The 13,674-nt window shown below is 38.4% G+C and overlaps 1 protein-coding gene across 7 annotated transcripts in view; it reads right to left on the bottom strand.

Moving 5' to 3' along the window:
- Nucleotides 1-7,971: 7,971 nt before the first annotated feature.
- The window catches only part of ZBTB20 (zinc finger and BTB domain containing 20), a 124,047-nt gene continuing 118,344 nt past the window's right edge, over nt 7,972-13,674 (bottom strand). For all 7 annotated transcript variants that reach the window (XM_079155410.1, XM_079155405.1, XM_079155407.1 and 4 more), the window contains one exon: nt 7,972-11,589. In XM_079155410.1, the coding sequence (XP_079011536.1) occupies nt 11,168-11,589 (422 nt within the window). In that variant the 3' untranslated portion in view covers nt 7,972-11,167. The remainder of the gene's footprint in view (nt 11,590-13,674) is intronic.

Consider the following 13,674-nt stretch of genomic DNA (forward strand, 5'->3'; position numbering starts at 1 on the left):
AATAAGAATACATTTATAATTATAAATGTTGATTCTGTTTATCAGTGGGTCAAGCAAGATCTGAAACCATACTCCCTGTGCACTTAAAACCAGGCAATGCTCTACCTGTCACAAGATCTGTCTTTGTATGAGCTGAGGGGCAATCTGGTACCATGGCAAGGGCATTAGACTGGAAAGTCAAGGAAGACTGTTAAGAGGGTTATTGTGAAGAGATGACATTTAAAGAATCCTGAAAGTGTTATACCCCAAATGGGATCAGTCTTCTGGAAAATGCTCTGAAGACCAGACAGTTGAAATTCGTTGGAATGATATCTAGCACAATGACCAAATTACATGGTGAGTATTCTGGAATTGGGCAGTATACTGCACAGCCCTTAGAGTATCCATCCAGTCTTATTAATGTTTTCTTTAAGCACATATTGCAATCTCTGGTTGCAAAATAGACACTTGATAATCTTTATGGATCTTTTCATATCTTAAATAAATTACTGCTCAAATTTCTAAGCCAACTGAAAATTGTTTTTTCTTCAAAAAGGTATTAAGTAAAGAAATTCTTCCTAATTTCTTCTGCAATGCATTTAGGTAGAAGTGACTTTACTTGTTTGAGAAGAGCTCACTAAGACTTCAACAGTTATCCAAGTTATTTTGAAATGTTACCCCTTTCTTTAGATTTCTGTAAATCTAGTACCTGGTAGAAATGACGTTCAGCTAAGTATTAGCAGGGGTTGAAATAGTCAACATTAGCAATTTTTCTCTCAGAGATGGTCTATTCATATCAAGAATTTCAAAACTGTGGTATTTAAAAAAAAAAACCAGAAATACTTTTCTCTTCATCTTTGGCCAAATGTGAAGGTGAGAGGAACTAATGATCTCAGCTAGTACAGTTGACATTTAAAACTGTGACTCAGGTCCTCCCACTCTCAAAAGAATATTGACAACTTTTAAAATCTGGAGCTATAATGAAGACATGCTTCACTCTGCCTATGAGTCTCAAGTTTCTGAACTCATTTCAGGAAGGACACTCAGAATGGGTAGGGGGAAAGAAGAGAAATGAACAGTCGGGGATCAGAATGTAGTATTGGAATTTGGGGGGGCAGTGATGAGACAAAAGTGAATTCATAGTAGTCTTAAAAAGAAACAAAAAAATAGAGCAGGTTAGGAAAAGGAATGAGGAAAATAATAAGGCGATCCAAATTGGATACAATTTGGAGGGTATGTGATCTCTGGCTTCATGTACAGAAGCTTCACGAACGGTCAATTTGCAATCACATTTGTCTAGTAGAAATGTGTTTAGTTGAAAATGGAGAACACATTGTTGATTTTGCTCTTAGACTCATCATGAGCCCTTTCAAGCAGACTAAGAGTGGTGGTGCCTTAGTGAGTACCAGGGGACTGAGGAAAGCTTGGGCGGGTCGGGGCAGATTGGCTGGACAAGGTATGGCAGACTAGGATGAGACCAGAAAATAATCTCTCAGGGAAGATGGAAGAAAGGAATTGGTGTGTTCACACTGAGAAGCCTTAATGTTGGTCCAAGGCGGGAAGGTCTTTTACACAGTTTTATGAAAAGCTGTTTTGTTTTGTCCTAAATATAGAATGGAGGAAATGAGACTGGTCTCATGAGCCCAAGATAGATGAAAAATGGATCCAGTTCTGATGTTTCCCAGACACTGGGTTGAAGAGCAGAGGGAAGCTGAAGGAACTCTCTCATCTCAAAATACTATCTAAAAATCATTTTTATATAGGAAGATAGGATGCCTGACTTCTGAAAGTTCCATGGGCCTTGTTAAAGAGGAAAGGCACCAAATCCCCACCTTTATAGGCAAGTGGAGATTCTGAGGGCCATCATTTTATGGATTCTGAAGACTGAAAAATGTGATATATATTTCTGAGTTCTGTATTAGCCTCTGTCAATAAAAAGTTCCTCAAACTCTGGCTTTAGTTTAAAAAGAAATCTCTTGGGAAAATGAACACTATATTGCCAAACTACCTCCAGGGAAATGAAGACTTGTTAAAATAAGTGTAAGCATATTGAAAACAGAAAGTAGCCAGTAAGAAACTGGTATTTAAAATCAATGTTTGAAAATACAGCTGGGACAACTAGGCATTTCCCTGTCCTGTGCTTCTCACAAGAGCAGCCCTTTGAATGCAGCTTGTGTTAGTTGGTTAGGTCATGTGAAGGTTGAGCAGCCCCATGGTCGTATTTTTAGAAGCAAATATAGATAATGACAGTCCTAGAGGGGGAAAAATCACAGATACATTCATATGCACTTTTGTACTTCAGATATTGAGAGGGTCAGCTCAACAAGATCACTTAGAATATGAACCTCTTTGTATTAGCCACACCAAAAAAAAAAAAAAAAAAAAAAGTTTTTACTTTCCTACATTTGCTAAGTCTGAGCTTAAAAAAATCCTAAAATCCTCTAAAGACAATACTGAAGCTGATAATATAAAAAGCAAACTAGAGCAGTAATGATTAGTATTAAACGCACCAGATTAACTGCAGCAGGTTGGTGATGGGTGGGTGATATATGCAAAGAAATAATATGTCAATCAACTCATGATCATAGGCAGATTCAAAAGTCAAAATGAATATAATGTAATATATATTTCAATATAGAGTTGTTATATATAGTGTGTATGTTCTAGGTTTCAGAAATACTGCAATGTAGTGTACTACACTTAAGTAAGCATACCTAAATAGTAACTCATATTCTTCCACAAAGTCACTAGTACTGTTAATTAAAACAAAACAAAACAAAACAAAAAAAAAACCAAAAAACAGAATTCATTTTTTTTCCAGTAAAAAGAAATACGTATGGTTACAGTCACAGACTTCTTTTGGATATAGAAAGACAATATACATTTTTAAAAATAATAACAAAAAAGTTGCAACTGTAAGTAGCCTTACTTCGTGGGGCAGGGGAAGTCACCAAAATAGAAGAGGAAAGACAAATGTCCTCTGAAATCTGTAAAGCAGAAATAATCTACATGTCATAAAAAATAATAAACCATCTAGTAAAAGGAGGGCATGAAGTGAAAAAACAATCCGACTGTTTTTGGACCACCAAGCCATCAGAGTCAGCTACAAGAGCCAGGTCCATTCACCCAGTATATTACACTAGAGTGACATTCTACTTTAACATTTGAGATGGGCAAGAGCCATCAATTCTTAGAGATTCCCCCCAAATATTACCCTGATAGTCTATTGGTTTGCTAGACATGGTAAACAACCCACTCCTGGAAAGACTTTGGCAAAGGCCACACTGGTTTCAGGAGACAGTTCGTAAATGATGACAAGATCCTGCAAATGCAGGCAGTATTAGGAAGCTTTCATCTGGGAGTCAAAATGCACATGTGGGCTCTTGTGTGAGTGTGTACCCACACTGGGTTTCAGAAAGGAAAGAAATGGAGTCATGGGATGACTCAGGCCAAAGTTTGTATGGGCCTTGCCTGCCTGACTTCAATGCCCCTCCTGCTCCAGGAGACCTGGTGAGATGCCCTTGATTGTTACTCCCTCTGTTCTGCTCCACAGTTGAGTACTTATGTTCCACCTTCTTCTGGAGGAAAACAGCCTGTCCCTGTGGGTTTGCTGTGGAGCCAACAAACTGCTTTTATTTATTCCAATTCCAAAACACTGTAAAAGGCAAGAGTGGGCAGGTGACTACTTCCTGGGAAGGAAGCCACAAATCTGGGCACAATGGTGGGAAGAGACAACTGCATCTATGCACCACGACCTCTGCCTGTGTGTGCTTCTTTTGAGAGATGCACACACACACCCAGACGACAATAAATATAGACAAACACATATCAGTAAATCCAATAGAAGAGTAGCATTTTTTTTTCAAGGTTTTCAAAGGGATAAATAGAAATTACTAATGGTTGGGCTCTTTCAGAATGCCCTTAAGCCTCATCCCAGATACTGATGCACCTGAGTAAGACCAAAGAACAGAAGCAGGTATGTGAGCTATGTTAGACCTTTGAGGTCTAGCTGGAAATTCCCAAATCTCTGACCAACACTAGGTAATATGAATGTGGAATAGTTTTGAACTAAGAGACCCTAATACTGCGTGTGCACACGCATGATGTACAGACACTCTGGACCACAGCTGTGCCACATTGGATGAGTTAAGACCCTTTCATTACTAGAATAAATTGCAATGACATTGTGGGCAATGACAACTGTTGCAAACATAGTAGAAACAGATGTCTTCTATGGGGTTAATTTTTTTTTTTCTGTCTTGGGTGTATCAACCTCGCATTTAGGCATTCTGAACCAAGAAACCTCTGAATTTGAAAGAGGGTTAGTAGGAACTTTTATATTCTAATTAGGTATCCCAGAAGTTGAGACTCCCAAGGATAGTGGCTAGATTTTGTTCATGATCTGCAGATTATTCTCTTTCACTGAAGATGCGAAAGTTGAGAATTTGCAGTTAAACAAAGAACCACCAGATAAACCAGATGCACTCCAAAACCCGAGAGGTAAAGAGTTTAGAGATATACACCATATAGAGAAAGAAAGCTTTTTGTTGGGATTATTCTCCCTGTTAAGGAAATGTTTGAAACCGGCATCCCAGAGACCTGTGATCATGCTTTATGGGAGGCACTGTTTAGCAATATGTTCGTTTTACACTAAGCCCAGACCTATCAATGAAAATGAGTAGGCAAAAAATACCAGCCACTTCCTGAGAGTGGCCAACTCTGGACAGCTTTGGTGCCTCCCCAAGAAGTCACAGCTTCCAGAGTCCTTTGTCATGAATAGGGCTTATTTTTGCTATCATGCAACCATTAAAAGCAAGAAATGTCCATGTCGTCACAGCCTTCCAATTTCTGTGTCTTTTGTCCTCTTACTTGGGAATTCTGACTTAAGGCAATAATTCTGTACTATAAGCGGCTTCTTGTGAAAATACCTTAACTGAGGTCACTTCAGATTAGATTTTAGTCTGAAAGTATTCGGTCTATGAAGCAACAGGCGGGGCCTAAAGAAGCCACTGGAATGGCAGGTTGTTTTAGTGGTGTGGAAAGATGATTTTTCTTGTTTTAATCCAGGGCATTCAGTGAGGAGGGAACTATTCTGAATCATCCTCTACTTATTTGCCCTAAGAAGAATGGAAAAACACTACCATTTCATTGTCATTTCTTGGGATCTGCTAATGTACATCACTGACTGCTATGGATTCAGTGTTCAAGAAGAAAAAAAAGTCTTCAGAGACTTAGAAAATCTTTGGGGTATTTTGGTCAGGCTGATCATCTTGATACCCAGTGCTAGAAATGATGCTTTGGATTAATAGTTTCCACATGCTGTGTTTATAGGAACACGAAGTCACCACAACCTTTCCTCCTGGGGAGGTTTAAGTGGTATCAGAAATGAGAACATTATACATAAAGCCTTTGGAAATTAAAAAAAAATTCTCCCCCAAGGGCCTCTTTTCGGTGCCCCTTTTCTGTCTTCCTATGCAGTTGGAGCACTGGGCAGAGATTGCTTTGGAAAGTTTGCCCCGTGTAATCTGTTTTCTGGGTACCTAAGAGAACAACACTTTTCTTCAGGAAAACACAGAAAGGAGAAAAAGGTTGTGGTGGTCCTGTTGGAATGATCTGTCTGATTTCAGAAAGCCCCTTGACTGGGTCAGCTCAAGGCTTTCCTGATTCACTGCAGACTGAGAGTGGCAGCCTAAAGGCAGTGGGTTGCTTTGCTTTCTCTATGATCTTAGGGGTCTGTTGAAATTCTAGTGCACCCTTTCTTTAATTTGTCACCAAGTCACTTGATTCTGTCTCTGGTGTCCTATTTTTTTTTTTGCCTTTTATTATTTTTAATTCTTTTTTCCAGGGGACAAAATTGACTATTTAAATAAAGTTATTTTCTAGCAAGTAAAGAAGTTTCTCAGAGCCGGAAATCACTCAAAAGAAACTGTCCACCCTACCCAAGGAAAAAAAAAAAGAGATTTCTCTAAGTACCTCTTGCCAAACTTCCTAGTTTATCGATTGGATGTTTTCAGGTTTAGCATTGTCGGGTGCTGAATAAATCCATTTTGCAATTCTTTTGTACTCTTCCCCAGAGCTTCCATTACCCTGGACTTCAACTCATTACTAAATTAAAAAATTCTTTTAGAAGATTTCTTTTAAGAATCCAGTCACAACAGAAAGAGCCCCCTCCTGTTCTCAGTCCCCAGGGCAACTCAGTTTGTGTCTGCTTCTGCATGTCACCTTCCTTTTGTTCCCTGTCTGCAGCACACACTGGCTATAGCAGAGGCAGGCCTGATGCCACCATGTGATACTTTTTTCTGCAGAATCATATATCCCCTGCCCTCAGTCCTAACTAATCAAATAACATCTTCAGGAATCACAGAGGAAGGCTCCAGGAGGGGCATATCTAGTGTGCCCAGCCAGATCTACTTCGCTTCCCCCTTTCCTAAGGGCAACAGGTGTAAGAAACATCATGGAGGAGTCTCTACAAGGAAGCAACGTGAGCCTTTATTATGTTTTCTGGGCATCTGAGGGATTTGATAAGGGACACGCCTCTTTTTTGAGTGTATGATGAGAGAAAACACTGATTTGGTGGAATGAGCAGGGCATATACTGCTGATGTGTTCGCATGATGGAAGTACTTGTAGGGTAAGGTGTTAGGACTTAGAGTGACACAAACACAAAGGAAGCCTTTTCCTTTTTCGTTATCAGAATGCATAAATTCTCCCTGCTTGTAGGTTTGAAAAGGTTTTCTTGGTTCTTATAGAATATTATGATGATAAAAATGAAACCTCTGTGACTTCTAAACAAAGAAAACCCAAGTCTTTCTAAGGCTAAGAGCTACTGTGACCTCTTAAAGCGTCTAGGAGAAGGGGATGGTCTGCACCTGTAAATGAGCTGAGACTTTACTACACTTACTCAGGAAGAAATAGATTCATAGTATTAGGAACTTGGGAAGGAAAAGGTCTATAAAACTGTCATAAGGAGTGAAAGTTTACAATTCAATTAAAATATATAGTAAAAAATATTTCAATTTGGGGAGGTGCTGGCTTGTTTTTCAGTCTTTCCCCATTTTAGATCCCATTTGTTATGATTCTTTCCTTTTTAGGGTTACATTTTATATATTTAGAGGTTCTTTTATGCACAAATATTGGTATTTAATAGGAAACAAAATTACCTGCTATGCCGGGATACTACCAATGTTTTTAGTGCTAGGAAATTTTATTTTTCACAGAGTATATATCTAAATGTCTTGAGATAAACACTCCCTTTTAACTTTTTTTTCTTTCTTTTGTCCAGCAAATTCTTTTAAAAATCACACATTGCTAAAAAATGTTTTTTTCCATGCCAATTTTTATTCCTGATACTCATCTTAAGGGTCTTAAATTTCGAGGATCTGCTTCGATCTTACCTTTTTCCTGGCTACTAAAAGGAATTTTCTTTTCTTTTAGTATTGATAGCATCCTAGGTTGAAGGTCTAAATGTAAGAAAATTATAGGATTTGAACTCCCCCACCAAAAAAAAAAAAAAAAAAAAAACAAAAAAACAAAACAAAAAAAAAAACTAAGGAATCCATAATGATTCTCTGATCATGAGGTCAAATGTGTTTTTCTATTTTTTGAGATATTTGTGATGTTTTAACTGTGATTGTGGGTTAGCAATCTGACAGTATCTGCATCCTTTTGAAATAGGTGCAGATTCGTTTATTTTCTAATTGGGGGTCAATTTGGAAAGCCAGAGGCTTTATGTCTTCAGAGGCCAGACATACAGTCTCACAGCAACTTTGCTCCCCCAGCTTGGAATCCCCTCTCTGACTTAGTTTCCTCCTGTTCTCAAATAATAATTTGTCAATTATTTTAGGCTGGGAGATGTATGGGAGGAAAAGACACATTGTGAACAAGTCTACACCATCCAAACCTGGCAGTTCATTTTGTGCTGGTCTACAATGATTACATCACCTCAACCAGAATTCTTTTGGGGCCCCCAATATTGTTTTTTTAAAAGAGATACTTTCTTTACAGGGAAGAGAGGACATCAGGGCTTCAAGTCACTTGTAGTTTTTTTTTTTTTTTTTTTTTCTCTAAATGCTCTACAACAAAAGGTGGATTTTAACCCAATTGTTTACCTTTCTAGAACAGCAAATCAGCATTAAGGCAAATGGGTCTACCCCAGATTTGAGAAGCAGACAGCTAAATGTGATCCAAACAGCACTCAAAACCAACTTTTCTGGAGGTATTATAATTCTGCCTACTTTGCTAAGGTCAGAATAAAAACACTATTTTTAATCTACTACTGTCAAATAATTGAAAATATTTTATAGTGACTTTTGGCCTTCTTTCATTTGAAAGATGCTGATTGATTTCATGTCATTTTCCTTTGAAGTTTTCTCCCCTCAATCTTAATTTTTTTAAAAAATTTTATGGATTGAATGACTTGTTTACCAAAATATCAATCAATTCCATGGCATAGTTAATTAATGCTCCCTCTATTGGTGGTTAATGGAAATATCAGAGTCCACACTAATATTTTAAAAAGCAAAACTGGCAATAGAAAAATTGACTTTTTGTATTTCTGAAGCCATTTCTCATTGACTTTTACAGGTCAGTTTTGGATACAGTGTCCTTGGTAGAATTCCTCTTAGAAAGTATAATGGGTGATACTTAGTAACCAGTTAACCATCCAAGTCTACATGAAAACTTCTAGCAAAATATCTACTGGAGGACAAATCAAACTCACAAACACTCCAGTTGCACGAATTCTACTAAACATCACAAAGAACTTATGGAAAACATCCAAGTTAACCAAATGTCTAAAATATATGAATAAAACCAATTTAGTTATTATAGAGTTGCTTGCCTTGGAAGATTTTCCCTTATTTGCTGCATGGATTTTGTAAATAAAATGCTAACAGGAAAATTAGAAGGAAAATTAAATTAAAATGTAGAGTAATTTTGAAACTAAAATATCCTCTCCTTTCTTCTTTTTAAAATTATAGTTTGGCGTTTTTGTTTTGTTCAAAGATTTACTTTTCCCTTTAAGTGTGTTAAAACATGCCTGTTATGAAATCACTTTGGGAGTACTGTTAGGTTTAAAAAGTCCTATTTTTGTTGGAATCTATTCAGGACACTATAACGGCAAAATCTCCTTGATGGTATCTTGATCAGACCGAGGAGAGAAATCCCAACTAGGAAGAGAGAGTGGCACCTGGGAAGATGCAGTACATTGGTGGCCTTTTGAATGGTGGGTGTCAGCATCAGGAAAATGATTAATTTCCCTAAGACCTTTCCAGAAAGCAAGGATTGATAACTCATCTAACGAATGATAGTCTTATTGAGCCCTCATAGCCATGGTGGAAAGAGTCAGAAGGTGACATTGGAAAGGAAGAAAAGTAATTTTGGCATCAATGCATCATTGTTTGTAACAGGCTTCTCACAGCGGTGCTTGTAGGGTTCTGAAGAGTGAGGAGGTATGGGCTTTGTAAAGTCCTCCTCCCGGCTGACCAGAAAACAGACAAACCCATTTGTCAAGACATCTAGACTACTAGTGTTTCATCAAAGAAAAAAGCAGTCAACAGAAATTCTAGAATCATAAGAGCCCAGTGAAATATTGGAGAAGCAAGAAAACTACTTCTGAAAGATGAAGTCCCTCCCCTGAAAGAGAACAGAATTCTGCATGGATCAGTGAAAGAAAATATTCAGTGGAGCAACTTAAGCTTGCTAAAAGTCAAAGAACTACACATCAAAATACAAAGCAGCAGTTCAAATTACAGCAGGGGTGGGTGGGCTACAGAGGCCCTCATCAACCCAGGCAATACTTAAAATAATAAAAATTAAGAAAAATAAAAAAAAATATGAAGAAAATAACCTTCCTCTCTTTCAAATATAACTTTAGTTGCCTTTTATTCTTTCTATCTGGAAGCAGTATTGCTAACCTTAACAGTCTTGACTTACCAAAAAAAATATATATATGTGTGTGAAATAAAATAAAAGAGAAGGGATTGGTGGCAGTGTATGCAAAACCAAAATGAAAAAAAAAATTACTTTTAACAATCTCACTTTTTTTTTGTTTTTTTTTTTACACAAATACTGTTGTAAATATATTAAAAAAATCAGCATTCTATCTGGTAAACGTCACTTTTGTCCCTCTATAAAATTTTGAATTAAAAAAGCCTCGAGAACTTTTTATTGTTCCCCCCACCCTCCATTCCTCTTTCTTTTTCTCTTCCACAAGAATATATCCTGACACTTTTTCTTTTTTTTTTTTTTTTTTTTGCAAAGATTGTTGGAAATAATCCTTCTCTTGTACCTAGAAACATAGGTGCAAATCTCTGATATCTTTGTTTTATCTGCATTTCTGCCTTTCATGAAAGTCCCTCTTGATTGTGCTGAGGCTGAGGCTCAGCGAAGACACTGAATAAATACGATAGCCACTGTTGCTTGTTGCTTCTCCAAGTCTTCCTGGCTTCTGCTGAGAGGGGGGATGTGAAGGAGGTGAGCCAGGTGTGTGGACATGGCAGAATCTGGGGGAGAAGCCTGCCATTCCACATTCTTTCCCACACTCCTGAACCCACTGCCCCCTGCCACCCCCACAGCCCTTTTATAAAATCAGACAACGTGGTAGGTGGAAAACAGCAGGGCCTTTCCTCTGGGTTTTCAACCAGAAGTGATATTCCACAGTTTTAACTGGTTACTGTGAAGTCCAAGCGGCCAGAATTGTGAAAATGTCCACTGAAACACTGCAAGCGGTGTACTTAAAGACAGTAGGCCTTTTAGATTTTGTTATATATTTTGTAGTGCTCTTCACAAGTGAAAAAAATTTTTTCTTTTCTTTTTTTCTTTTTTTTTTTTTTTTTTTACTTTTTTAAAAGATTTTTTTTTTTTTGTAAAGAAGGGTTGTATTTAGAGGCCAGTAGCTAGAGATCCAACCAGTGGACCTCCTGAAGTACTACCAGGCCTTAAGGCCACCATCCGAGGGAGACTGGGAAAACTATTATTCACCCGGCCTCCGGAAATGTAATGTACCAGCAGGCAAAAAACAGTTCTTCATGTAGTACAAAAATGAAACAAAACAAAAACAAAAACAGAAAGTAAAAACGAAACCAAAACATTTCTTAAATTCTAGTGCCATAGCTTTTTTGTTTGTTTATTTCTTTTTTTGTTTGTTTGTTTGTTTTGTTTTGTTCATAAGAAAGAGAGAAAGATACTACTTATCCGTCAGACACATGCATCCTCATGTGGTCGTTGAACTGCTCGATTTGGTCAAACTTTGCTGGGCAGACGGAGCAGACGTAAGTGGTCCCCTCTGTGCAGGCCACCACGCCCGGGGGACCAGCGCGGACACCTGGGGGTGTGCCCGCCGGAGGGGTCCCGTTGCTGGCACTGTGCAGGGCCACGTGTCGCTCCAGGAGGGTCTTGTGGGAGAACTTCTTTTTGCAGATGTAGCACTCATAGGACTTCTCCCCTCGGTGGAGGCGCATGTGCACATTGAGGGAGCTCTTCTGGGTGAAGCGCTTGTTGCAGATACTACACTGGTATGCCCTCACTCCTGTGTGTGTCACCATGTGCTTGATAAGGTAATCCTTTAAGGAGAAGGAGCGCCAACAGATGCTGCATTGGTGGGGCTTCTCACCTGTGGGTGTGGGAAGAGACAGCAAGCAGGACAGAGCGAGACACAGCCAAGGTGGGAGAATGAGAGACAGAAAAACAAGACAACAAAAAAGAAAAATGAAACAATTATAAAAAATAAACTCTGCTTGTTGAATGGGTCATCCTTGACTGGAAAGATCCAGGCCTTCCTGGCCTTTCCTGTTCAGAGAAACCTTGTGCTAAAGGATTCCGGGTCACTGAATAATAGTTTTCCATGTTCCCCCTGCCAAAAATTGGCTCTCTTGGAGAGCTACAAGATACTCTCCACTAAACATCTTCGAAGTCGTTCTGTGGAAAAGAGGGAGTGATGCTTATTAAGGGCTCATTTTCAGTGTCATCATTAGAGATTTAACTGTTTACCCTTTAACATTATCAAACAAATATAAGAAATAAGAGAAAGATTCTTAGAGGTAGCGGGTATAGTTTGGGTCTTTTGGGAAAGATTCCCACTTCCAATGTTCTGCCTAGTAAATGCTACTATTGACTATTTTAAGTCTAGAAAAGATATGCCAACATAAGAATGTGTCATTCTGAAGAATTAGGCTTTCACTTTTACTTCTTTTAAGGAAGAAATGTTCCTAAAATGTAACTAAAGAGTTAACTGGCTCTTCTGTACTGACTGTACTGAGCTGCAGATTGACTTTGCCAGGTGTGGAAGTTGAGAGGGTGCTGGAGAACGCCATGATCTCAGACTCAAATGGTCCTGTTCAAATCTAGGCACCAACACACTGTATGCCACTTGACAAATCACCAAATGCCTCCGAGGTATACAGTTTTACTTACCTCATTGTGCTGGTGTTGACATAAAATACATATGAAATCACTTTGCAGACCACCAAGGGCGGTGTGGGAATACTTGCATGGTATTCTTATTACAAGGCCACCCCCTTCCCCATTAACTGATTCCATATGCTTTTTGAACTCTTAGGTCAATTTCTAAAATAGTTTTTCTGTCTCTTTCTTTTTTCTAGCCTGTTGGCAGAGGCCCTTTTCCTCCTGTGTTTACTGCTTTGGTTTGTTATTGGCTTAGAAACCAAATGATCAAGCTAGTTAAAAACTAGGTGTGTAAGAATACACAGTCACTGAATGATGACATGAGATATTCTTCTGTAAGTCAAGTCCATGGGTCTGTGACATCTCCTTGCATCATTACTTAAAGACTTGTTTTTGTTTGACTGTTCTCAACTCTTGATCTCTGCTCTTGACAGGTAAGATGAACTGCACTAAAGTGATCTATCTCTCCCATCTCATTTCTGATCACCAGTGTGGGCACCTACCTCAAAGCAGAAAGCTCCTTCTACATACTCTTCCATGACCCAGCCTAAGGCCCAAAGCCTGAAACTCTGTAGGGTAATATTTTTACAACTGAACTACGTAGCAGGACAAGGAATCTACTTTTAAACTTGAGTTAACTTCCATTTATAATATATGTCTTGACTGTGTTTCCATTTTTTCCATTAAACAAGATAGGAGGTTTGACATGTTGTGGTAATAATTGCAATAAATATAATCACCATGTACTAAGTGCTTATTATGTGCCAGGTTTGGTGTTAAGTGCTTTATGTTCATGATCCATTTTGTGTAACTTTCTCTCATTGGACAGTTTTGTTGTTACTGTTGTGTTTTCAAACAAAAGAATTTGTTTGGAAGCACACTGATGGGACGATAAGATGCACGGGATCTCAGGGTTAGAAGAGAAGAATTTTACTTTTAGACTAAAATAGGAGAAGTTAGGGAAGGCTCATTGCTAATAATCTCAGTTTGCTGAAGAGCTCAGTCTATGTGTAGTGTTTACGTTGGTAAATTTTTTTGAAATGAGAGATTCCCTAAAAGAGACAGTCATGCATGTTATTTTTAGTTGAAACATTTCTGTCAGCTGTAAACATGCTTGGAACTCAGCTGGTCTTTGCTATCCTTGTGCTTTCAGTACAATTTATAGCAACTATGATTGGCTGGCCAACTATCTTTTAAAACATGTCCACCTGTCACCTTTAATGGGAAGCGTGCCTTAAGTTCCAGATGGTATTTTGGCTGCTAGGAAGTTGAAACTTTGTCTGTGTTAAAACGC

Source organism: Sciurus vulgaris (genome assembly GCF_902686455.1).
Source record: "Sciurus vulgaris genome assembly, chromosome: 10".
NCBI classification, from domain to species: Eukaryota; Metazoa; Chordata; class Mammalia; order Rodentia; family Sciuridae; genus Sciurus; species Sciurus vulgaris.